The sequence below is a fragment of the Etheostoma spectabile genome, chromosome 2, assembly GCF_008692095.1.
Source record: "Etheostoma spectabile isolate EspeVRDwgs_2016 chromosome 2, UIUC_Espe_1.0, whole genome shotgun sequence".
NCBI lineage: Eukaryota > Metazoa > Chordata > Actinopteri > Perciformes > Percidae > Etheostoma > Etheostoma spectabile.
Window position 1 is genome coordinate 26,376,817 of NC_045734.1, and position 26,931 is coordinate 26,403,747.

Genomic DNA, 26,931 nt, shown 5'->3' on the forward strand with positions numbered 1-26,931 from the left:
TTCTGTCTATAATGGAGTAGTATGGAAATTTGTAAAGACCCCAAACTTTTGACCGGTAGTGCACATCTGTTGGTTTCAGCAAAATGAAACAGAAAACGTTATAAGGAAAGCAAATGTAGGCCTAGTCCTAATTTTAGAAATAGTGAAATATATAGGATAACAGTCCCATCAAGCACATGTGATTTTGTTTAAGGTAATGATGCCAACGCGTGAATTATGTCTGTCTGTTTTCAGGTGGGAGTCAGAACCAGACTACTGTTCAAAGGTGAAAAAGACCCCGCCATACAACAAAGGCACAAGACTGGTGGACTTCATAGATTTGGTCATACTGGACTTCTTGATGAGTATGTTCATACTGTGCACTGTACATTGTATTTTAAGAAATCAGAATCCAATTTCAAACTCTATGTCATGGGAGAGTTGATGGGGTTGTTGTTGGTCAGCTGGGCACACAGCAGAAGTATCTGGCACAGGTTTGGCTTTTTACTTACTAACTAACTTTTTGATGTTCTAGTGGTAATAGATTTATCACAGCAGATATTTTTGACATGCCATAGTAGGAAAACCACCAGGTAGGCATATGCTTCAGTAAAAACAAAGAATGCTGTGAAAAAAGGTCTATATGAACAGTTATAACTGCAGCTGTTTTATTATTAGGTTCAGTTATGAGGTGTGTATCTAAAACCATGTTAAGTTGAAAACCATGAACCATTTTTGTTGCTTAGGCAGCTCATAAACTAAAACTAGGCTTTCCCCTAGCTACAAGGTTGTACACAGGCAGCAGAGAAAAAAGCTTTTGAGGGATTTATCGAAATCACCTGAATACATTGCTGAGATTTCTTGTAAGACAGCGTTTTCTGAAGTCAAAAACTATAAGTTACTCTACTATTAGCAAAACTTGAACAGTTTAGTGCTGTTTATTTGTAACTGACCTTCATCAGCTCCACTGAAGTTACAGTGCGTTACCGTGGCAACGAGCCGTCGTCGTGGTTGCCAGACAACTTCCACTCAGCCAGGTAAGAAAGTCACACAAGTTAGTTTAGCTAGTTTCTTATGTTTGTAGCTAGCTCATTTATTTAAAGCACTTATTTAACTTTTAAAACGTCACAGTCGGCTTTCTAAATATTGCGGTGTTTAAACTTCAGCAGTATTAAGAGCAGGTGTCAAACTGCGGCATGTGTAACGTTAACGTCTTTGGTTTACTAGTTAGCTAACGTTAGTTAACTTGAGCTGTTTTAAGGTAACTAGCTAGCAAGCTGACTAACGGTAACTAGCACAAAGGCTTTGCTAGTAGCTGAACTTTATGCGTTATCGTAATTATTTAACCCATAAAAATCGATTTAAATATTTTTACGTTTGCTAATGAAAGGGTGTTTTAGTCAAAACAAGAAATGTCAGTGCTTTATGATTGTTGGGAAGATTTAATGTAGCTAAGCTAACGTGTATCTTCACACAGTGCTATTATGGATATTTTACCTGCAGGCTGCACCCTTTATTATATTGCTTGCTGAATCTCAAAAATGCAACTTGTATCATAAATAAAGTTATAGGCCTATCAGGATGGTAATTTGTTTAGGGTTTGTAGTCATAGGCAAACCTGAAGTAGCCTAAAATAATATATAGCCACTTTAATGTTTATCTAAACAACAAATAATGAAAACAGCTCTTTATTTTTATGCAACTTTTTTCATGCCAATTAAACTGATGATTCTGTGTTGAACTAAGTATTCCTAGTGACCCATATTCTGCCTATCCCTGTCTAAAATTATGTTTGTTTCGTACAGTGGGGAGCATCCTCCTTATAGAGATCTTGCTAAATTAATGTACTATCTCTTTTTAAAAAAGGATCTTGTTTCTGGGATGTGGCTGGTTGACAGGGCAGGATAAGTACAGCATGGTTTGGTGATAATTTAAGTTTACATTACCTGTTTTTAATTTTTATTATTACAGAAATTCCTGAGTAAAGTCCTGATGTAGATTGACAAGACAACGTACCTATATCTGCTGATGGTATTCATAGAGAGATCAGCAGCATGTTCGCTGCATCTTCAGAGAAAAGACCCCACGATGGAGCTGCTCAGACCTGTGGTAAAAACATTACTAGGCCTGGATCCAAGGTTAAGAAAAAGACACACTCTTCTGAGGCGAAGCTACCACCTTTATGTTTGGAGCCACCTACTTTCACAGCAGCCGTTATAGCCAGGCCTCTGTTCAAACCTGACAGACCTTTATCGGTGGTGGAACTCCCTCGTCTTATAGCCCAAGTAGGAGCTGGGAGAGCAATGGGGGACACAAAATGGACAAAAGGACCTCAACTAATGGCCTCAGCAATAGGGACTGATATCCCTATCAGAACTGCTGATGATTGGACAGCACAAAGGTACGTGGAATAATTGTAGAGGTTATTTTGATTTTAATGCACCCATTTGTTTTAATGTCATCCTGAAAGTTTTGGGTATGCGTGTCAGTCCTCATTTAGTTTATGTCAAATGTTTTTAAGACACAGACTAATTTAAGACATAAATACAATCCTGTTATTACAGCACTTCACAATAAGAAACGTGAGCATGATGCAATATGTAATGAAGATGATGATGATGATGATATGATGGTACTGTATGTGAAAGGATTAGGTAGGTCTTGGTAGGCCTTTGAAACAGTGGAACCCACTGCTTGAAATAAATAAATTTTCAGGCATAGTTTTAGCTCAGTATATTATATGTAGAAAGTAATAGTGGCAAACATAGCTGACCAAGTGGCATACAGAGCTGACCAACTTAGCTGTCAACATTTACTCCCCAAACGATTTGATTCCTGAATTAATTGCTCTGTTGTTAACTTTCAGTTTTTATTGTTTCAGTTTTACGGAGAAAGATGAATCAAAAAGAGCAACAATGTGTAAGGACACAACTGTGAAAAACGTTAAAGTGACCAGACCAAATACAGTTCCTCTCACTGGCACAGAGGTAGTTCATATTTTTGTCAACAAAAGAGACTTGGGAGAATTGGATTTTTATTACTTGAAAGAAGTGGATGGAGACTTTTACAGGTACACTGTAATAACACAATCTGCCATCCTTTAATTTCAGACTCCAATAGATGCTATTATGTAGTAACGTCATTCTGCTGGGATGCACACAATTAAACTAGTAATGCACAGTGTTATGCCCTCTTTGTTTTAGACCCTATGACCTGCAAGTGGTCCATCCCAGTGAAGCTGGTTCTGAGCATTACATCTTTTCCCCTAATTCTGTACTACATGTGACAGAAAAGGGTTATGGTGGAATTGTCAGTCTGGCAGAGTGGTACAGAGAGTCTGTGTCGTGGAAAGCTTTGCAGGAAATTCCGTTTTTCAGGGAGTTTAGACTGCGGAAAGCTTTCACCTTGTAAGTACAAATGCTGTAACCTGTTCTCTCTTTTTTTTTACCTTCATGCTCTGTCTGATATGTGTTTTTTTGGTGCCAGGTGGCATAGAAATGTGCGCAAGATCTTTTTTCATCGCAAGTGTGAGGAACTACAGGATATGCTGGTTATGGCTGTACCTCAGTTCAGAAATTCTCTTTTTCTGTTCAACGGGTGAGTCAGTTTTATGTGCAAATCTTTTAATATTCAATTCATTAAACTTTTGGCGTAATAGCTTGGACTTAATTAGCCAAATTTGGACATTACCTTTAAATGTTAGATATGACAGATGTTAAGCTTTAACATTGTTTTTACAGATTACCTGGTAATGATACCGTATCTTTTACAGAATAATTGAAGAACTGAAAGGAACACACCAACTGCCCCAGGAGGAGTCTCAAACCTACACTTTGCTGGAATTCAAGAATGTACTGATAACCAAGAACCAAAATTGTCTGCACATATTGGAGAAGTTATCACAGTATCGCACTGGCATCCTAAATGCGGTACCACAATTTTATTTCTAATGTAAAACAAAACAATAACAAACTCAAACCTGTGTTAATGTGTTAAGAATAGCATTAATGATCAATGATGAATCAAGAGCAGGGGTCTTAACGTTTTTTAAGCCAATGACCCCATAATTGAGAGAGACGGATCAGGGACCCCCTACTATGTAGAATAGAATAGAATAGAATAAAATAGAATAGAAGACACTTTATTGTCACAGAGAGGAAATTTGTCTTGGACATTGTTCTGCAATCTGTTGCTTCACAACATAAACAACATGTATTGGTAAAAAATGTTTTAAAATCAATCAACATAAAATACAATACAATAAAATATATTGTACTAATAGTATATTATCTACAAATAAGTTGTACATTGAACTTACAATACAATAACGTGTAGGGCGGCCTATAGCCTTTATACATACCCTTTTAGCATTAAATTCTAAGCTATTAAAATAATTAATAATTTGCATGATTTTATAAATCGTGATTTTAATGTTAAACATACATGTGGCCCAGTGAATCCTTAGAATGAACTGTATCTGTGGTTGGCTACCTTAGTGCCTACCTTGCCTTTGATATGTGCTTTTTCTTCACAAATATTCTGATTCATATTTGCTAATAATATGCTGGGATCATGTTAATAAATTTTAGTTTTTGAAAAAAACTTCTAAAAAATTCCCAATAATTTGGTGGTCCCCCATGCAGTTACTCTGAGGACCCCCTAGGGGTCCCGGACCCCCTGTTGAAGATCTCTGATCTATAGCATTAGACATGTTCAGACAGACATGTTCATGTGAGAAAGAAGCATGTCCATTTCTAGTCAGTTTTCTTAGAAAACCAGCACTTTGGGAGTTTTCTTAGAAAACCAGCACTTTGGGAACATACGGTATGTTATTAATTATTGTCACTGTAAAACCTCTTATTTCCCAAGGTGAAAGAGGGCAGCTACAAGGCACATCAAGACCTGCACCTACACATGGAATATACTAAAAAGAGAAATAAGTGCTACGAACCCATTCACCTTCAACTGGCTCACCAGCAGGACCTGAAGAAAGACTTGGCTCGGTCTGAAAGCATCTTGCAAAAATTGGGCAACTTTGCTGCTCTCGTCAATCAAATGATCGTGCAAAGTCTCGTCACAATAATCCGACAAGATGTCATTTCTTTTCTCGACAATGTTTTGAAGGTGATAAGAAAGCATTCGTTAACTCCAGTTATGTAGCAGCTACAAGGACACAAATCTTTTTGCTAGAAAAAAACATAATAACCTTGTCACTTTTGTTTTTAACACATTTTCATATACTGTAGAGCACTAATGCAACTATCTCTCAAGCTATAACTAGAAGAGATGTAGATAAGAGATATGTAGATAAAGAAATTGACAATGATTTGAATTAACATTCAATTAAAAGAATGCTATTGATGTATTTTGTTGTTAGAGGAAAACATCCCAGCAGTGCTGTCTCTTCCACACTGAGGTGTGTTTCAGTGCCAATAGTCAGCTGACTGTGGATCCACCGATACACCTGTTCCAAGAAGCTGTGAGTGAAGCACTCCTGACTGTTGGGGGCTCTATAATTCAGGTAATTTACAAAACTTCACAGTTGCAAATGCAGCCATACCTACAATTCATCTAATACAGTATATTGTTTAGTTGTAGACACTGGATAGGATTAATGTTATTGAAAATGTGCCTCAAATGTGTGACAATTGGTTTAAAGATAGAAGAAAATTTGTAATTTTTCTAAAAATATTTGCACTAGTAGATTATTAGTTTTGAAATGTCATGGGCAAAAATGAAGTATGAATACTTCCATAAGGTTACTTTGCACAGATTTAAAGCCATGGATGTAATTGAAAAGCATTTTCAAGACAAATCCAACAATGATGTAGGATTTAAGCCTGCATTATATTTATATGTTATGTTTATCACAGCTGTTCATTCCAGCGGTGTTGTTTCTGCATATTGATCATACTTATAGCACCAGTTAATCATTACACCTTTCTTCTCTGGTAGATGTGTGACACTTGTGGATTCTTCATGGAGATCAGCAACAGTGTCCTCACCTCTGATTCAGCTCAGGATTTAACCTCTGCCTTCAGTTGTATTGAACACTCTACCATTACAGGTACAACCATTTTCATTGAAGCTGGTCTTCAAATTTCACAGTCCTGATTTTACTTGACCCAAACCTGCAGTTTTCATGTGAAAATGTGCCCAAAGTTGTCATTAATTTTGCTGTATGGATCAATGTAAACTAAACACAGACATGGTTTCAAAATGATATTAGATCTCTTGTCATTTGTTTTATAAACTGTTATCAGGGGCAAATAAAAACAATGATGCAATGACTGGTAGGAAAAAGTTTTGCTGCTGGCGATTGCTCAGAGACCTGCCATCTCACTGGCAAGTGCTGCCTAAACAAACCTTGCTAATGGTGCAGGGCAACAGGGTGCATGGCTGCTACTATCCCCTCCCCAAGGGACAGCTGGAGTGGCAGATCAGCATCAATGACGTTACAAAACGAGTGGAAAAACAGCAGGCCAAAATCATGCAGGCAAGACTTTTAAATCAAATACTAGGTGATGTTTGTACATAATCAATAGTTGTAGAATCTGCACACCTGCTCATGTGTTTCAAGTAATTCTTACTGTTCTCTCGACAGGAAGCTGAAGTAGAAATCCAGCAGCTGTGTGAGAATTACTCATGGTTGGTGGACATCCGTTTGTTCATTAGCCAATGGAGTCGAACCTCTTTGGAATCCATGAAGGGTCAGTCTGCTTTGCTATATGAGGAGCACATAAAGAAGATACACCACTGGACTGAAAGAATTGACACAGTTCCCTCATCAATTTCTACCTCCAACCAACTGTTCATCATCCAGTGCACCAGCATAAAGGACAATCTAGGTACGTCTGCTCTAAAGTAATTACATCTCCTCTCCATTGTTACTTGAGGACTCTTAAATACAAATACAGGTTCCTATTCAAGATCAACATTGACCTAACATTGACCTAAAAAAAACATAAGTTATTGTTCCCTGGCTTTATAGAATGGTAAACTGTATGGTCAATTAAGGGTGCTGACTGCTCTCATACTCTTTGCCTTGGTTTTTTCAAGGGCGACAACTGAGATTCATTGAGGAGGAAGTGCTAGAGCTGCTAGTTGAGCAGATAAAGCTGCATTCAGAAAGTGTCATATCAGACTTGGAAAGGCGTAATGCTGATCTCAAGACACAACCCAGCGACTTACATGACCTCTCAAAATACGCTCTTATGGTAAAGAAACTCTTCAGACTTTAAATACTAGAGTGCTCCTTGTAGCCCTAAAATATTTGTCAACATTTAATTCATATTTGATACTCTGTAGCATGATACATTTTTTCTAACATGATATCAGATCTATTTTTTATGATTTCTGAAAAACCAAGCATACTACACTACATATCACTGTTTTTGTAAAAAGCCCTTTTTAAGCAAACACATTATTTAAGGGTCTAAGGGACCTGAAACGCACCACGCACTGTAACTACATAGCTTTTTCATATTCAAATTAAAGTTAAAAACTACAGTCAACAGAATTCAAGTTACATTACATAGTTTTTGAGTTCTGCATGACATAAAGGAAAGGAGATACATTTAACATCACTTTTAGCCATAATAAACATATAAAATTGATACAGAATTCTAAATCTGTCTTATTATTTCAGATAAGGGAGTCTGTGAAAATGTTGGCTGACACACAGAAACGTTTGGAGTACATTCACTCCCTCCAGGACATTATTTGCATTAACTATAGGAAGATGACTGAAGAGGAGCTGACTTTAGAACAAAAGGTCTGCAGGCATAAAAGTGAAAATGTTGCTATCATTAACTACATTATACTGAAGTTGTACAACTCGGTTTCGTGCATCATTTTGGAACATTGCAGCTATTTGACCACATCTCAGTTATCGTTTTTTCTTCACGGCAGTGTGTGTACTTTTGTTTGTGTTCTATATTTAGATGCTGGCCATGTTGGATTGTTTTATTCTCCTCTTGAAGCAAGCAGATAGCATTGTGTGCCACCGTCTTCCTTCAATGGCTAACGCATTAGACACAATGTTCTCATTTTTGGTCTGTGACCTTAAAAATATCGTCTCTAAAGCTACATCTGGACCCTTCCTTGACCCAACCCAGGATGCAAAAGAGATGGTCTCCAAACTGAACCACATGTATACACAAGTGCACAATCTCAATGCAAAGCTGGAACAACTTAGTAGGAACAGCCAAAAACTACATGGTGAGATGGTGTAAATTATGTACATATAGGATTTTGGGGCTTAGAAAACTTATTTTTGAACTTGATAGAAAAAAAGAAGAAAAGAAAAATTATGCTAAACAGCAAGAAAGGGCACAACTTGGTGGTTTTGAGCTTATAACAACAATGGGAAAAAAACTTTTCATGTTATCTATTTACAAAAATCCTAATCTTATTAGATTGTTATGCTATACTGTCTCCCATTAGAACATCCGATGGATTTGACCATTTTGACAACAGATGTCCAGAAACTCAAAGCTCGTAAAGAGTTGTGGGAGCTAATTGCTGGCTTTACATCATGGATGGACGAATGGAAACAGTTGCTTTTTAGTGAGGTAACATGTCAAATGAAGGTCTCTCTTATTGACAACATGGTAAAATATGTTTGGCAAGGAGGTTATTATTTACGCATTCATGCTGATAACCATTGCATAATTAACTTGTTTAAAAGGTACTTAAACTAGAATATGCTTCCTCTTTAATTGATTGCCTTTATTTTATTTGGAGAAAACAAGTACGCTTAAAAAATTGGAGTATTGGCAAGCACACCGTATCTCATAATGCATATACGAAGATGCTAAGCAATGCTTATAAACCAGTTATACAATTACAAGTAGTTTTCTTTGTGATGATAACAATCTCCTTTATTTAGTTATGATAACTATCCATGTGAATGAAACCAACAAATTTTCTGAAATATTTTTCCGTCAGGTGGTGGTGTCACAAGCTCAGGAGAAAATTGCCAAGTGGAAGAAACAAACTTTTTCTCTAACAAGTATCATACCTACTCATGATGCAGTGCTGCAGGAGACTTTAGGAATCCTGGAAAGCTTAAGCCATCAGGTTGCACCCATGGCCAAGCTGCAGAGCCCCACACTCAAACATAAACACTGGAATGCCATTTTCCAAGGTCAGACACATTTGGCAATGTTGGTAACGCATGCATGAAAGCAATGCACATCTAAATTAATCAAAATACATTCTATCTGTCAGGCATGGGCCTACTGTGTGTCTCAGAGAAGGAGGTGACTGTTGCTGAACTGATGTCTCAACTATTTGAAGTTGACCAGAATTTCATTACCAAGGTGAGAGCAGGAAAGAGACATTGGGCTGTAATAGCAGTGCTACTAAAATTCAGAGACAAAATGTCTCTCAATACAGTGTCAATAAACAACAAACTCCCCTTTTATGCCACACATTGACTACTTGATTAATTTTGCTTAATGGTACATTTGACTCTGTCAGATATGCAGGGATGCACAAGCAGAGTGTAACATGGAGCTGGCCTTCCAAAAGCTTCAACAGGGATGGAAAACCAGGCTTTTCCAGGTGGATAAATTCACTGTTCCTGTTTGGCAGCATCGTGAGCCACAACATGGATTATCAGAAAAGCCCACAGAGGGCACAATTTCAAATCTTCAAACTCCCATTCACCACTCCTGTAAATATGCTAGATTTACCATCGATGGTGAGACTCAAGAACAAACTGGCAAATGAATAATATAGATGTAGTTTTGGCTTTCTCACTATGTGTGAAAGCAATATTCTACTTGCTGGGATTTGTCATGTGTTTTCTAACTCAGGTCTGGAAATACACTTTGATGAGATAGAGAGTGATTTGATGGCTCTGTCCACCATGTTGAAGTCCCCACACAGCGTTGAGTTCAGACTGCAAATGGAGGATTGGGTGCAATTACTACAAGATCTTGGTAAGGTGGATATTCAGAAAAAGAAATGAACAAAGCATGATTTTGACAATTTGGTGGAGAAACAGTATAATCATTGTATTGTCTTTTGTCCTCCCTTTCGATATTAACAGGAAAGCTACTTTGTTTATTTGAAAGATACCAGCAAACATGGGCTTTCCTGACCAAGATGTTCCATGAAACATACTTTAGTGTTCAGAGATTGGATCTGGTATGTCCTTATGTCATCTCAAGTCAAAGAATTCTAATGCAATGCCAAGAAACCAAAAATGTTGATTGTTTTCTATTTTATTTTATAGCTGGCGCGATTCCAACCGGTTGATGAGACATTTAAGGAAATTATTCACTATATCTTACGGGACCCTCATGTGTTGAACTTTGTTCATTCCAAGAAGACAAATGTCAGATTCCATGGTAAAAACCTTTGCCAGATTCTTATTGATGGTCTGTCTACAATGGAGGCCATTTCCAACCAAATGGTGGATCTTCTGGAGATCCTTTGTGAACAGTTTCCAAGACTCTGGTTCTTGAGTGATAGGGAAGTGATGCAACTACTCTCTTTTCATCCCACGCCTTTTACACTGCAACCCTTTGTGCGCAAATGCTTTAAAGAGATACGCTGGCTTGAAATGGATTGTGAAATACCGTCTAATACAAGAGGTGTGAAGAACTGGGGGACTACATCTCAAAGCCACAGAGAGATAAAGGTGCTAGGGTTTTTTGGTAGCCTCCAGGAGCACATAACCTTTCTGTCTCCTTTGGAACCAAATCCAAATGCCTTGGTATGGCTTTCTGTATTTGAGAAACAATTAAAGTTGATAATGCTACAGCTCATGAAACAATGTGCTATTGTGAGAAACCAGCTTGAACCACCCAGTCAATATATAGCATGCGATAAGGAAGTTGGAAACATCCTGTTTGACATTGCTGAAAGGAGAAAAATTGCTGTACCTGCGCTGGATCTGCTGTCTGAATATCCTCTACAGTGTCTGCTGGTGGCTGAGGAGGCAGTTTGGTGCAACACCGTTCTACAAGCTTTCCAAGAATCAAGCCCAGTGACATTAAGCAACATAAAGGCATACAACTCTGCAAAACTGAAAATCCTTGGTTGTTCAATTAGGAATGGAGTCACGGGGACTAAAAGGGAATCTCTGGTTTCTAAGTACATGATGATGTGTCTGCGTGCTTTAGTGCAGCTTACAATGAAGCATGCGCAGCAGCTGTCTCAACTCATGGAGGTACAATGTGTGCTGGAGTCGTCTTTTGAGTGGCTAAGTTATATGAAGTATCATATAAACTCTGAAGATTTGAGTCTGAAAGCCAATGAACCAACATGTTGCGTGGATGTTTTGGGCCATCGTCTTCATTATGATTATGAGTATTTTGGACCAGAAGATTGGGTAATGATGCACACTCCATCCACAGATCGGGCTACATTGGGTATTCTGCTTGCTCTAACAAGCTACAGATGTGGGGTTTTGAGTGGACCTTGCATGTCTGGAAAGAAAACAACTGTGGTCCAGTTAGGAAAAGCACTGGGGAGGCAGGTTGTCAATATGCAATGTTGTCCAAGCATAAGACCTGGTGTTGTTCAGCGGATGCTGTTGGGCGCCCTCCAGACTGGAGCATGGCTTCTGCTGGACTCTGTTGACTTGCTAACGCAAGGGGTCCTGTCGTCACTGGGGCAGAATCTAGTAGACATCCATCAATCCTTCTCTGAGTTAACAATAAATAAGAATCACAGAATGAATGAGGAGCCAAAGAACAGGACTGCTGAAGGGGTCATGGGTTGCAAAAACATTGTTGATTCTGAATGCCATGTGGTACTTGCAGGGAAAAGCATTTATGCCCGCCCAAGCTATGGATGTGTTCTTATCTCATCAAAGGGGCATACATCTGAGCTTCCAGAGAGTCTGCGATGTGCAACTAGACCCATTGCGTTAACCCATCCAGATTACAGGACCATTGCAGAGGTAATGCTAACTTCCATTGGTTTCTCAGAAGCTATGTCTTTAAGTCAACGTCTGGTGGCTCTTGTTAGCCTGGCCAAGGATTCTCTCTGTCTGCCTGATTTCATCACTGATAACCAGAGCTGCTATCTTGTTGTCTTGCAAAAGGTCATCTCCGCCTCTGAAATGCACTTACAACAAAGTGCAAGGCAACGAGAAATTTCTAATGAGGCTAAAGGAGCGACTGCCGAACAATCTACACTTGCACCTTTACTAAATGAGACTACCAGAGTTGTTGAAAAGGAAACAAAAGATACTGAAAAGCCTTCCAAGTTCAGCAGTTCACATTTGTCAATAATACGGAGTTTAATGGAGGAGACAGCCATTGTCAAAGCTATTCTTTCTGTATTCTCACCTGTTCTTTATGATCACAAGAAAGCCTTGCTGTTCTACATCACCTTCAAGGACACATTCCCTATAGCATGCCAGTTTCCTTTTTTCCAACCGTACATTGAGGAAGAAGAAAAGAAGCAACTAAAAACTGCAGTTACAGAAGAATTACAAAAGAAACAGTTTCACTCTGACACTGAAATAATTAGCAGTGCTCTTACACTCTACCAGACCATGAAAACCTCTCAGGCAGTTATGCTTATAGGCCCCATGGGTAGTGGAAAGACAACCTGTTACTGTGCTCTAGCTGGAGGACTCAATCATCTGGCTGCCAAGGCATTGGGATATGTGTTTGAAAGTGACAATATGATTGAAGGCGATACCCCACAGGCAGAACCACAGATCTCTGCTCCAACTTGGAATTCTGTTGACACAGTGGTCTTGTTTCCTAATGCCATGTCCCATAAGGAGGTATTTGGCTGCTTCTGTGAAAACAGAGGATGGCAAGATGGAGCTGTTGGAAAGGTTTTGAGAGATTTAGAAAGACATGAATCAAAAAGTTCTACAATCTGCAGCAATAGGAAGAAAAGTGATCAGACTCAAAAATGGTTGATAATGGATGGGAATCCTGTGGGGCAGCCTGGCTGGTTAGATTACTTAACTACAATGTGCAGTCCTGAGGAGCCATTTCTGCGGCTGTCATCAGGTGAAACACTGACATCTCAATCACACCTTAAGCTACTTATGGAGATCACTGACCTAAGTGATGCAAGTCCCTCCACAGTGACCCGTTGCAGCCTTGTCTATGTCACAGGTACTGATCTTTGGAAGGCTGTGTGGAAGAGTGAAACAAATGCTCTATTTTTTGAACACAAACTAGATCATGGAACCTTAAAAATGTGGAATTGTCTGGCTAAAGATCTTTTTGCCAGCACGCTTAGTTTGCTTAGGCAAAATGCTTTGACTTCTGCCATCCATAATGAAGGAGAATCTCCTAAAAGTGTCATGTATGGACTGCAAGAAGTCATGTCGTTTGTTCGGATCTTACGTGCACTCCTACAGCATTTTGGGAAGGATGTGGAAAAAGCAGCAACAATACCACAGATAGACAAACCAGGTATAACATATAATTAGTCATGAACAAATAAGAAAACATACAGACTAGCTATTGTGACTTTGCTTTTATTAATACTGTATGACATATTCTCCCACCAGATACACCTCTACACAGAACTGGAACAGCCGGTACAGATCCCCCGACTAAACAAGATCTGCTGGCCAAGAACCTTTTTCTGGTGGCTTATATTTGGGGATTTAGTGGACATCTGCATCCTCGGTAAGATAATCTTTATGCAACTTGTTTTGTCACATTCATTTATGCAAAAAATGTAGTATGTATGTTATTGCTATAAACATCTCTAAAACCTTTTTCTTTTGACGAAAAGCCCCCCCAAATACATATCAGTCACCAATTGTCTTCATATACCTTATATTTTTACTTTAGCCACTGGACAAAGTTCGAATTACTAGCCCGTCAAGTGCTGTTTACTTGCCGGTACAAAATTGTGGTTCCTGATGAAGAGAGTGTGTTTGAACACTTTTTTAACAAAGACAGCAAGATGTGCCCCAAGAACACACTGCTGACAAATTCCCTCCCTCCCAAGGTATGTCCTGAACATTGTGTCTAGTGTAGTAGAAATACATAAATGAAGTCATCACCGCATTTATACATTTTAACTAACAAGTGTCTTATATCTATTTACGTAGTATCGGAAATATACCTATCTCTTGAACCTCATGTTGGAGGGAAATCAGCCAGTGCTGCTCGCAGGAGAGCCCTGTTCTGGAAAAACTACTCTGTGCAAAACTTTACTGAGTTTTGACAAGCTTGACAAGCCACACATTAGCCTACCAGCCAGTCCACTACTGAGCTCCAGAGACCTGCGCACTTTAATGAATAACATCAACTGCAAGAAGAACTGTAAAGATACTATGGGTTCCATGAGAAAACAGCCGGGACTGCTTCTTTTTGTCGATGATTTGCATGAAGCCCCCTGTGGTGAGTAAGAAAATTTACATTAGTAGGACTAATGCCGTTAATGCCGTAATGTCGTAACTTTATGCCGTTAATATTTCCATCCTTACTGTTGATAGATGTATTTGGGAGGACGTCAACAGCTCTAGAAACACTACGAGAGAGTATGTCAATGGGACAGATTCTAACGTTTGATGCCTACAACTTCAATTTATTAAGTACTGGAATCATCAGCTACATGGGTACCTGTTGTGTCTTTGGATTTGGCAGTCACCACAGTAATGTGATATCCTCCAGGCTGTCGCGACTGTTCTCTATCTTCGTGCTTCCCAGCCTATCTATGGACGTTATATTGTCTATACATTCTCCTCGGCTAAAAATCTGGCTCAAAGATTTGGAGCTTAAGCACAGTGGTGAGGATATGGCATGTTGTATCATCACTGCAACTAAAAATCTAATTCATGCAGTATGTGACCAATTCCAGCCAACTGTGCAGAGGCCTCATTTCTTATTTTCCCATCGTGACCTTCAGAAGGTGTTTAAGGGGATGCGCCTGTGGCAGCCTAACATCCCAAACACAGGGACAATGCTGAAAAAGGAATATTCACTTTCAGTCTTTTCTCCAGACCTGCCAGGGCCTGCAGCATCAGTCCTTAACATAGCACATCTCTGGATGCATGAGTGCATGCGCACTTTCAGTGATAGGTTATGCTCAGAGGATGAAAGCAAAACTCTTTTGTCACTCATAGCCAAGACAGCAACAACACACTATGGAATTAAATTGGTTGATGAAATCCAGCCTGCCAGTTTAAGTGACCCACCCACGGTCTCAAACCCAACCATTCACACACTACCCATGGACACAGCAGACATCTGTAAGCCAAAAGGTCAGAGTCTAGATAAACTATATTTGCCTCAAGAGCCAAATCCAGCTGGCCTGTCAGACCCAAAGAAAGACTATTCATTGACTGAACCTTCCCTTCTGTCTGAAAACGTTTGTTTAGAAGAGAAAAGCCTAAAAAGGCTCCCTCTGCCACCCCAGATTCTTCAGCATATGGAGCACATAATAGCTAAACTTTTATATGGTCCTGAGCTCTCTATGGCCCCAATAAGTCAGCAGTACAGTTTTAAATGTACTTCTTCTTATCAGGACAGAGAACTTGATGTACTAATGCAGGAGCTGTCTGTAGTCATTGACAGAAAAGAGCAAGACAAAGGACAGAAAATTGAAAATGACTCCAACATTACAACCAGATACATTGTACACAGACAGAGGGTGAGTCAGCTTTTACATATCCTCAGGGTGTTGCTAATACATGGAGGTCACGGAGTGCTGATTGGCTCAGAGAGAGGCACAGGCCGTAAAACCACTGTGCGTTTAGCTGCCTATGTAACAGGCTACCAGTTGATGGAGGTGCATCCTGGCAATGAGAATCAGTTACATGAAATTCTAAAAGAAGCTGGGAATAAAACTCGAGTGGATGGAGTTAATGTCATCATACTGGTCCATGAAGAAATTAGCCAGTCTGTCAGAGAAGAGCTGTTGGTGGTGATGTCTCACGGAACCTACACAGGGCTCTACACTGATGAGGAGCTGAGAAAGCTTGTTTCCAGAGTGACTGCTGTGAAAAACTCAAGACGATATCGTATGGATGGTTGTATATTTGAGAAGTAAGAAGAAAGTACCTAACTTATTAGTCTTCATGCTAGTTTGCCCTCTTTTTAGGCCTATTTTATAGACAAATGTCAATAATTACCACTTCCAATTGTTTCTTTAAGCTTTAGGCCTAAAAAATACAGTACATTTAATAGATTTAATGACATCCAAAATAGTACATATTGCTAATGTTCTTGTGATGTAGGCATTTGCCACTACATTCTTTTACAGTAGACTGTAGTCAGAAATGGGCTTATGAGAATGTTCACTGACTACTTACTGTAATTATTTGAAAAAGAAAATGTGAATACTTGTAAACCACATTTTTTCCACTTCTTTTAACAAAGATACTTGAGCCAAATCCACAAAAATGTGCATGTGTTCCTGTTGCTTCCCTTCACCATTACGGAGAGCAGTGAGATACCTGCCAACAATGGAACCCATGGATGGAATGTAAATACTAATTTTCTTTCACTTACTACACCTGTCCTTGAACCTTTCTACCTGTAATCCTTAACAAAACACAAACTGTACTTTTCAACCCAGTAAGATGGAGAAATCAGAGCAGGCACAACCATTTAAATGTTTCCTCTCACGTTTGATACTTACAGGACCAACCCTTGATTAGGGTGCATGACCCTTTGTACCCTAAATTTCACATCACAGTTGAGTCTTTGAGGTCCACATTCCAATTGTATACCATGTTGAGTATACACAGTCCCACTTTAAATGCCGACCATGTGGACTCCACTCTGACTTGATATTTGGGCTCTCTATACTAAGTGCAGTTTGTTCCATTATATTTGTTAAATGTATAATGTAATTTCAAATTGCGTCCCTAAATGGATTACTTTTTATCATTTGTGATCAAGGCACAACTGACCAAAGCGCTGAGCTTTAGTTACTGTGTAGAGGTGTACCAGCCTTGGTCCAACCAGTCTTTAGTGGAAGTTGCTGCTCAATGTCTCAAAACCAGTCTCCGCAAACGTGAGTCACACCACAAAAGTTAGTTTGTACTGACATCATATTTTATCACTCTTTACTGGCAGGGTTATTTCTGGTCTGTTCTAAGACATATCCTTTTTATCATTTTGTTATAATTTAGTGGAGAGAGAAGGCTCAGAGGCCAATCTGTCTTTGGCTATGGCAGGAATCCATCAATCTGCATGTCAGTATGCTTCTGTCCTTCTAAGAGCTCAGCCATTCAGCCCTCAGACTTATATGGAGTTCATTGCCCACTTTGGTGACCTCTGCAACCTTTTGCACAAGCAACAGAAAAGCCAAGCCAACAGGTTAGTTCTTAAATGGGTAGTGGCTTTTTTCCTCCATATGATTCTAGTATTTAATGTGTTGCGGTGCCATATACCAAAATATTTATGATTATACTTGCATGACCTAGCTTAATCTGATAAAGTGACCCCCTACTGGGCCTGATGATAATGCAATTCAACACAGCTGCACTGCAAACAACATCCTGAACAATATCTGACACAGATGCAACAAAATCAAAATGGTAACCTTTACAGAGGGAGCATTTGTTGCAGAGCTATTTAATTGTATTGTAGTAGACAGTACAGGTCTAAATGTTATTTTCTTGATATCCTATTATGTTGTCAAAAAAACAATAACTATTGTATTTTACCAGGGTTGCAACTGTTCTGTCTCATTTGGATGTCTTGAACAACACAGCTCTGCAGTTCAGAGAGCACTTAATAAGACTGCAAGAGAAAGTTGCTGATACACAGCAGGTAATATAGAGCAATTCAGCATACAGAATGAAGTGCCAATGTGATCAATATTCTATATAGGGTTTCCGCAGTATTGACTGCCACAATTTTTAATCCACAAGGTTATTTTTCATCACGGTCATAATTTTTTTTTAAACAACCTCGTAAGCAATATATTCAGTGTGCTTCAGATAATCGCATGAGGGAGTATAGTTGATTAATTTCAGACTGAGAAACTCTTAACAGCAACATTTCTTTCTTTTCAAGAGACTATGTAAAAATAACGCTACGTAGTATCTCAATTTATATTGCAATTAATATTCAGGGATATATATATATAAATATATATGTAAATACCTATAATATAACATCTTTTGTGAAAATTACAAGTTTAGATATCTGCATAAACAATATATTCCCTCCCTCTACACCTCTTCATCCTGCAGCGTGAGAAGGAGCTCCTCAGAGCACTAGATTATCACAAGAGCCTGCTTGAGGAAGCCCGGCAGAAATGTGTGGTAGAGGAAAGAAAGCTGCATCACCTGGAAGAGCAGATTAATCATGCTCAGAAAAAGGTTAACAGATTTCCTATTTTAATAATATCTACATCTAAAATTGTAGAAATAATATAACATATACTTACATTTATAGATTCACAACAGATCACATTATAACAATCATAATCATACCATCTTAGGTTATTTTGATATTGGCCACTCATATATGTTAGAACAATGCAGAGAATTTACCAAAAGTGTCACTGTAAATTAATTTAATGTTTCAAATCTTTATTCCTCCCCAGATAAAACCTGTGTTCCTGTCCAGTATTCAGATTCTAAATTGTCTGAATCCATCTGACCTGGAGGAAGTGCGCCACTACAGAGATCCACCTGATGGAGTGGTGAAAATCATGGACGCCATTTGTTTGCTGTTTAATCGTCCTCTAGGCTGGGAGAGTGCTAAACAGCTTCTTGGACAATCCAACTTTTTCCAGGTTTGTGGAAACATATTTAATTTGTAAAATATCTTTCCATCATAAATATATTTTTTAAGGTTGGCAGTGGTTTAGTAATTGTGTGATTGCACAAAGTGGCATAAGAGGCTGTTTTGGTATTGCCTTCATGCTAATATACTGTATCTCTCCTAGGAGTTGGAATTTTTTGACCGCTTTAGTCTGACAAATGAACAGCTTCAGCAGCTTGGCCAAATAGTAAACAATCGCCAGTTTGTGCCAGAGTCTGTGCTAGAGGTGAGCAAAGCCTGTGAGTCCCTGTGTCGATGGGTCAAGGCTGTGTATGAGTGCTGCAGTATGCAAAACCAACTGTTGGTAAAGCAGCAATTGGAGGTTCTGGCCAAAAAAGCACAAGTTCAACTGCGACTGGCTGAGCAACAGAAGGATCATGCTTACCATTGTAAAGAGAATGTCAAGCATCAATTGCATTTGGTACAAGAAGAACTGGAGAAGGAACTGCTAGGACTGCCCACAGCTGAGAGCTCAGAAAGAGAAGCTACAACAGCTGCAGGAAAGTTAGAGGCACATATCAGAGACTGGAGGGCTGCTGCTCAGGTAACACATCATTTGCAAATATACTTTATATTTCACTTAAACATACAACTTAAATATATACTTTGGTGTTATACTTTTAAATATTTTTTTATTTAAATGATTAGGATTTTCTCTATTTTCTCCTCAGGAGGCGAAGTTAAGTAACCAAACTCTACCAGGAGATGCCCTTATCCTGGCTGCAATCATCTCTTATTTAGGCCCCTTTGGACCTGATATACGCACAGAACTGCTTGACAAGTGGAGGACGCTCTGTCAGACAGGAAGAATCAACATAAACCCAAAGGACCCCAGAACCTCTCTATTTACACACTCTGACACTGTACCTCCTTACCCCCTTTTTGGTTTCCCCATCCCTGTGTCTGAGAGGCTGAAGCTGCCTCTGGGTCTGGCAAAAGGAATGCTCCAGGATGCTCCTTCTGCTAGAATGATTGTAAAGCTGCTGCTGTGGGGCTGCAGGAGGGCTTGGGTTCAGTGCTGGCCTCTACTGGCAGACACCCAGCAACATCTAGATATAAGCTCTCAAAGGATGCTCATCACAGGTTGGTCCTTAGATTACAACAGTATTGCTGGGATTTGCCACATCCTGTCATCTACCGACATCCTAGGATTGTTTTTGATCAATTAACCTTGTAATCTATAAAATATATTAAATATTAACTAATACCTATTGGACTTTGCAGAGCAGAAATAATGCCAATTAAAGCTGCAAGCAGCGTTGGCCTGGCCCTCGCGCCTCTGCTCGTGTCAGGGTTACTGGCGAACGCCCCTTAAACCAGTACAATACATGTCTTCTTTGCAGGAGAGAATGCCAAGCTTGAGAAAGAGACAGAGTGTGATGTGGTGGTTTGTGCTGATGATCCAGAGCTGCTGGACAAGCTGGACCAGGCTGCGGAGAAAGGTCAATCAGGGGCATGACAGTTTTTATTATTATAGTTCTTTTGAGAAATGTCTAAGTTACACAGTTGTTTTTCAACTGTAGCTTATTTTAGTCTTTCATTTTGCAGGTTTGAGAGTTCTGGTAACCCATGTGGAACGTGTGATTCCCAGTCCACAGTTTCTGGCCAGATTGGCACGCCCTGCTGGATGTTGCCTTCCAGAGTTAAAACAGCATGTTCAGCTGACCCACCCTGACTTCTGCCTCTTCCTTAGCACCCATCTGCCTGTCCAACTGCTTAGCAGTGGTGAGAAGGATTTCTTACCACTTACAATTCAACTGTAGATGGGGAGTTTCTGTTAGAGTCTCTTAGCATTTTTCTTGCAAAATAAGTGCAGGACTTTCAAATTCATTCATCATCTCAGTAAAATATGGGCTCTTAGGTTGTCTTGGTGATTTGTTAAATTATAACTGCTATAGAGATATACTGAGATTTTTTTTACAGATCATATGACACATAGTATTAAGATGACATACTGCTATATATTATTTGTTATTATTACTCAGCACACAACGGGTTAGATTATAACATGGGATCTAAAAAAAAAAGGATGAAATGGACACATTTTGGAAATTAGTTTTTCTAACTTATCTGAAAGTAGGGCTTACTGGGCATTGTTTTTTTGTTTCTTAGACATCAATCCGTCCATCTTGGCTCAGGTGCGCGTTGTTGACCTCTCTGTAAACTCAGAAGAGATCAAGGAGCTAATGCTGACACAGCTGCTGCAGTCTGAGTGTAAAAAGCTGCTAATTCAACACTTGCAGTTCCAGAATGACAAGCAATTGTTGCAGGAGGAATTGATCTCAAAAGAGGTGACACGGCCACCATTTACAAAACTGTTTCTCTTGGTTATTTAGTTGTATATGATACAGTGAAGTAAAGTGGTAGTATTAAGTGTTTAAGGCCTAATCTGCAACTAGCATACAGCCTAATTTCTGCTTGATACGTCAGAGTTTGCTTGTCTCGTAATTGTTGGTTGTGATTTACTCATTGTGGCACAGCCATAGTTAGTAAACATTTGTTTGGAATTGACATCATGGACTATAATGGACTGGGTTTATTTTTTCGCATTTCATAATCAAGCAATAACAATTTCTACGTTTAAGTCAGACTAAAGCAGAGTGTAGTTTTTTTAGTTGATCATGTAATTGTCTGTTGTTGTTTATTGCTGCTGCACATCAGTTGACTATACACAATCTTGTTGTAGGATGCTCTCATGGACTACATCCTGCAGTGTAACACCTCACTGCTTGAGGATGCTGATTTTCTCCCCCGTGTGGCTGTTTGTCAAAAAGCAATGAAGAAACTGCAGGCTGAGATCCAGCAGCTGAGTGAGGAGATGAAGTACCACGAGTCCCTGCTGGCTGCGCCCCGCCAATTAATAAGGCTGGCTGCTGCCCTCTACCAGGCTCTGCAGGAGGTGTCTCGTCTTTCCCCTGCCTACTACTTTTCCCTACGTGGCTTCATCACAGTTATCCAAGAGGTCTTCATTGTAAAGGGCAGGCCATTAGTGTCATGTATCATTGAGAAAGTGCCAGCGGGCATAATACCAGAGGTCACAAACCGGATGGTAGCCCAGGTGTTGGTTCAATACAGGCCTTGTCTCTTAAAGAGCCATGTTGCTGTTCTGGAGCTGCTGCTGTCTGTGGCTCTGCTCCAACACAACCAGCTCTGCTCTGAGGCTGAAAGAATGGCTTTCCTCAGGGGCCTTCAAGACATAAAACCTCCTGTCATTAAAGTGAAACCCTGTTCCCTTCCGCCCATTGTCTCACAGTCCACTAGTAATCTGCCCAGCTGGATACCCCCTCATATCCACCCAGAGCTTCTCAACTTGGAGAAGATCCCAGTCTTCAGAGGGTTGATTGCCTCTCTCTCCACTTGCCCCATACAGTGGCAGGAGTACCTGCACTTCCCTTCCTCCACTGTAGCAGGGGCTGTTCCGTGTCGCTCTCACTCCCATCTTTTACTGCTACAGCGGGCTCTCCTCTGGAAGACCATGCTCCCAAACTGCCTGGAGGGACTAGCTGAGGCCATGGCCACCTACCACCTCTGTCTGCCTGGACAGACAGCAGGGACAGAGGCCCCTCACACTGGGAATCCGGAGGCCCTCTCACGGTATCTTCTCAAACATGAGGGACCCATCATCCTTACATTGCCCAGTCAAAGAGGAGATAAGTGGACAAGCAGTCAGCCTCTTCACTTAATACACAAATTGGCCCACTGTGTAGCAGAAACAAAGAAGGTAACGCACACTGTTTCATTTTGTTTCAAGTTAATAACTGTAGCCAATATACACCAATACAGTGCTTGATGTTTTTCTTCATGAACATGTTTTTATTTTCAGGTGAAAGTCATTTCTTTTGGGGCTCTGTGTCACAGAGAGGTCATTCTCTCAATGCTGGACAAAGCTTTTAACGATGGCCACTGGTTGGTTTTTAACAACTGTCACCTGTTGGAACAATGGGATAGTAAAGTAGTGGCTCACCTCAGTCAGTTGATCTCTTCTTTTAGAGGTTAGTGGAACATCAAGAATCAATTTAAATTGCATTTGTATTATGTGTTATCATTTACAAATGCTCAAAACCCAAGTTACAACAAGTCTTTCTATGTATGTATCCATCTGCCTAAATACATATTTCACAGAGGAGCGATGCCACCCGTGCTTCCGATTGTGGTTTATAACTCAAGAATATGCATCACGCTCCATACCAGGTAGATGTACTATATTGTCATTTCTGCTCTATTCAAGGGATGAAGCGGTCTTTCTTTTTTCACATATGCCACCATCTGGTACTAAGCTAATATTGTTCAATATAGAGTGCCAGTCTAATCATAAACTATTTTTAGCAATTAAGGTAATCTCACAATCTTTAGTTTTCTCTTTCAATAATTATATTCGTAGTTGTTCCCAAGTGATCTAAGTTATTGCCTCAAATAATACAGTAACCTTTTGTCTTTGTTGTAATAATGATTATGATTTCAATGATGATTATTATTTTTTATTATTGAAAACAGCGGCGGTGCGAATGTGTTCCCTGTCTCTGGTCTGTGACTCTCCCTGGGATCTGAAGGAGGAGCTGAGCTGTTCCTTGCGACAGGTGGTGTCCATCATACAGCATCAATCACTGTTGCGTGTCAAAGCACACAACATAGATCTCCTCTGGCGCTGTGCCATCTTCCACTCTGTGTTACTACAGAGACAGGCCTATAAATACTTAGGCCAAGGGAGAATCTACAGTTGGTGAGAAAATTGGCCTACATGCTGTATTCTTTAGTTAATATAGAGGTGTTGTCTAATCGCTAAATATTTGTATATTTGCCTGTCAAATCCATTTAGAGTGAAACCAAACATGATCTGAATTTAAGTCTTCTAATTCTTCAAATGGTGGATAAATCACAAAAGATTAAGAGTTCAAGCTTGTGTATTTGGATTGTTTCTGTTTTGAAGGAGTCAGGAAGACCTACTGGCTTTGGTGGATGCACACATTTGCATTGCTAGTCTTTGCCATGACAAGGCTAAGGCTTTGCAGTATATAGCAGGTGAGGCAGCATTAACAGATAAAGTTGTCCCTCTACTTCAGTTACTGTATGCTTTAACCTTGTTATACTTTTCATTTAGTCAATCTAGTGCATGGTGGCCATGTACTAGACTCTGCAGATCTGGAGGTGGTGGACAGTGTTGCCAAGACCTGCCTCAGCAGAGTGGTTCCTCTGTGGGGCAGTGGACCACACATCCTCTCAGATATTACCAGCAACCCTGGCCACTTTGGTAAATAAACTTCCTGATGATATTATACATCTTACAAGCAAATTAATGAGACAGTGAACTGGAGGAAATGGATTATCCAATATTCTTTTTCTTTACTTTTACATTTTAAACATTTAGCTGAAACCTTTATGCAGAGCAAGTTACATGGTTGCAGCATTAAAATTAGGATACATTTTCAAATCAACTACATGACAAACAACACCTAGCAAGGAATACAAGCATTCAAGCCTACAGTGGATGTTTGTGTTTCTGTGTAGGTACAATGCAATGATTATGGCTATGTTTAATTTCCTCAGATTTGTCAGAATTGGTGCAGATTTGGGAGCAGGGTCTTCAGGATTCTGAAAACATCAATGACCCCCTTGTGTTGGGCTACAGTGCCGATGTGGCAGCTGAGAAAACCAAGACCAATAGCCACAATTTGAACTTACTTCTGCAGGCCTCCCAAACTCCTATGGGAAGAGTGAGGAGTTTTGACACCCAGCTAAGCCAGCCCACCACACTGTCAGGATACAGCCATGCTAGAGACAGACTGCAGGCTCTGAAGAGTTATCTCACACACACCCAGAATGACAGCACAGTTACAAATGCAGGAGCTGTCTTTCACAGTCACCTATGTGACTTCCTCCAGGCTGAGTGGGATGATCTCATTGATTCGGTGTCCTTGCTCCTCTCACAGCTCCAACAGCCCGTTCAATACAGCGCACCGACCTTTGCTTCCCTCGTCAAGCCCACTGAGTTGTCTCACTTGGAGAAGAGGGCAGAGTTGCTCAGTGCTTATCTCTGGCACCACAATACTTCAGATCCTCCCGGTGCATACCGACTATCTGCTTTTAAAAATGCCAAAGGCTTTCTGGTGGCAGTGATGAGAGAGGCTGCTCAAGTGAATCGCAAATATATGAGTGATATATCCCTGCATTTTCAGGTAAAATATACAATTGCATTCTAAAATGCTGTTTAATTTTTAGAACCCAGTAGATACAAAAATATATTTCATACTATTGCATTATTTATTTGCAGATGCCGCAGGTTAATTACTTATACTGTTCTCTTCCCTTTAGGTTCTGAGTGATAGTACATACCCTGCCTCACTTCCCCTGGATGCTGTGTATTTATGTGGCCTGGAGCTAAGAGGGGCATCATGGGATACACAGCTAGGAGCCCTACAGGACACTGTCTCTCTGCAACCATGCTCACTGCCCCTTGTTTGTGTCAAGGCTCAAGTCAGGAGCACAAATACTGCCCAGGATACCTTCCCTCGTAAAAGTTCACATTTAAACGATGGCACCAATGTCCAGGTGGCAGATGCTGTCTCACAGTTACCAATCTATCACTGCCCGCTCTATCTCAATGGAGAGTGGGAGAATGGAAACAGGGGACTGGCAGATGTTAACATTATCACTACGTTTCCCCTACATGCCAAGCTAAATCCTGTGTTATGTAGTTTGAGAAGGGTGAGGCTAGTGAGTATGCTCTAACTAAACCATCCTGGTTTGTCCTGCTGTGATGAACCAGACTGACGCTCAGATGCAACTCTGGATTGCCTTAAGAGTCCTTACTCATATTACATGAGAACTTTTGTAAATGTAATTGTCAATAACTGCTGTTCACAATAATTCTTGTGACTTTCTGTTGCTGTATGATGCCTTGTCATACATTACACTTTGTAATGTTTTGATTGGTTTTGTAAAGTTTTTCATTAAACACTTGAACACAATAATGTTGATTAATAGCATTTTGTACGATCTAGCTCCGTGGTTCTCAAAGTTTTTTCAATAATGTATGTAAAGGGCCCCATGACCAGCGCCAAACATTTTTGGTAGAAAAAGAAAGTCTAGAAAAAAAGGTACAATACAGCTCTGCCAGTGATACATTTACTAACCAACAACCTTGCAAATAAAAAAACAAACGTTTAAATGCTACATTTCAAATTTCTAGAATACATCACTAAATTAATTTATTGTTAAGTTACAGTTATTTTAGGAATTATGCATGACATATTTTTAAGCAATACAATAATAAAAAATAGCACATTTTATTGCTTAAATAAGAAATGCCATAGTTTGACTTGTGTTGGCCATGACAAAACTGTTTTCAGCTGTATGTTTGTTAGAGACAGTATGCCATGTATAATTGGATATTGACAGCAGAAAGCTCAACAAAGGAGATGTGAACTTTCATGTGTGACAGTAGTAACCAAATTTCTTTTCCCTCTTGTCTAGGTAACATGGACAGGCACCATTATGAAACCTTTGAGAAGTTTGGCAACAATACTTTCCTACTACACCTTGACAACGGGAGGGCGTGAGTATCTCTGGTGTGTTAGTTTGTGTGTCTATGTTATATACATTCTCACAGTGGTTGCTGGGGTTGTAATTGTGATGTGGCCTAACCGACCCTGGGTCTGTTCTTCTTGCAGATTTGGGCGTCACTCCAAAGATGAGCCCTCTATCCTAGCTCCTCTAGAACAATGTTGCAGGTACAAACAATTAGTCAGTTAGTTGGAATAGTACTTAGTTTAGCACAGTTAAGGTTAATACAATTTTTGCTCCTATTTTCCTATCTTCTCACATACATCTTCCTTTGCTTATCAACCCATCCTGTCCTTGCTTTCTAACACCTCTCTATCATTTTGCTCTTTCAACAGAATCCGTCGCTCCACCTGGCAACGCCTGCGTCTACTGTCTCTGCCACTGTATCGTCTTAGTGATGTCATGAGGGCCTCGCTCTCCCATGATCCCCTTCACAGTGTGGCTCCACTGCTGTCGGAGCCTAACCTCGCTGCTCTCGATCGGCGCTTGAAAACTGTGCTGGAGACTGTACGTCGTTGCCAAAATAGACAGAGTGAAGATGGTGGTGATGATGACGTCTTCTATGATGACATTACCTAATTGAAAGACATGGTCACACCTGCTGGGTAGGACAGTCTGTCTGTACTTCCCATATGTTATGATATATATATATATATATATATATATA

At 39.9% G+C, this 26,931-nt stretch overlaps 2 protein-coding genes across 5 annotated transcripts in view; both read left to right on the forward strand.

Annotated features, from left to right (window-relative positions):
• Nucleotides 1-26,931, forward strand: part of LOC116700949 (extracellular serine/threonine protein kinase FAM20C) — a 35,198-nt gene that overhangs the window by 7,807 nt on the left and 460 nt on the right. For 2 of the 4 annotated variants that reach the window (XR_004334776.1, XR_004334772.1), the window contains exons 8-11: nucleotides 235-344; nucleotides 26,175-26,256; nucleotides 26,372-26,431; nucleotides 26,600-26,900. Coding sequence is in view for 1 of the 4 variants with exons in the window: in XM_032534450.1 (XP_032390341.1) it covers nucleotides 235-344; nucleotides 26,175-26,256; nucleotides 26,372-26,431; nucleotides 26,600-26,843 (496 nt within the window). In the remaining 3 variants the exon portion in view is untranslated. Of the gene's footprint in view, nucleotides 1-234; nucleotides 345-26,174; nucleotides 26,270-26,371; nucleotides 26,432-26,599; nucleotides 26,926-26,931 lie in introns of those variants that run through there. The other 2 variants (XR_004334780.1, XM_032534450.1) reach the window with 2 other exon arrangements.
• dnhd1 (dynein heavy chain domain 1) lies at nucleotides 2,034-25,430 on the forward strand. Its single transcript, XM_032534322.1, has 43 exons — nucleotides 2,034-2,380; nucleotides 2,861-3,049; nucleotides 3,183-3,386; nucleotides 3,466-3,576; nucleotides 3,752-3,908; nucleotides 4,849-5,103; nucleotides 5,357-5,500; nucleotides 5,935-6,046; nucleotides 6,243-6,475; nucleotides 6,584-6,827; nucleotides 7,039-7,196; nucleotides 7,628-7,753; nucleotides 7,923-8,199; nucleotides 8,425-8,552; nucleotides 8,929-9,127; nucleotides 9,211-9,302; nucleotides 9,463-9,685; nucleotides 9,801-9,926; nucleotides 10,037-10,134; nucleotides 10,223-13,379; nucleotides 13,478-13,598; nucleotides 13,767-13,926; nucleotides 14,030-14,321; nucleotides 14,417-15,968; nucleotides 16,302-16,407; nucleotides 16,827-16,941; nucleotides 17,060-17,246; nucleotides 17,600-17,702; nucleotides 18,128-18,256; nucleotides 18,484-18,675; nucleotides 18,829-19,248; nucleotides 19,376-19,787; nucleotides 20,048-20,146; nucleotides 20,253-20,429; nucleotides 20,817-20,995; nucleotides 21,391-22,425; nucleotides 22,528-22,696; nucleotides 22,827-22,895; nucleotides 23,199-23,424; nucleotides 23,632-23,723; nucleotides 23,803-23,952; nucleotides 24,249-24,877; nucleotides 25,014-25,430. The coding sequence occupies exons 1-43, from the start codon at nucleotides 2,034-2,036 to the stop codon at nucleotides 25,428-25,430; spliced, it is 13,611 nt and encodes a 4,536-aa protein (XP_032390213.1).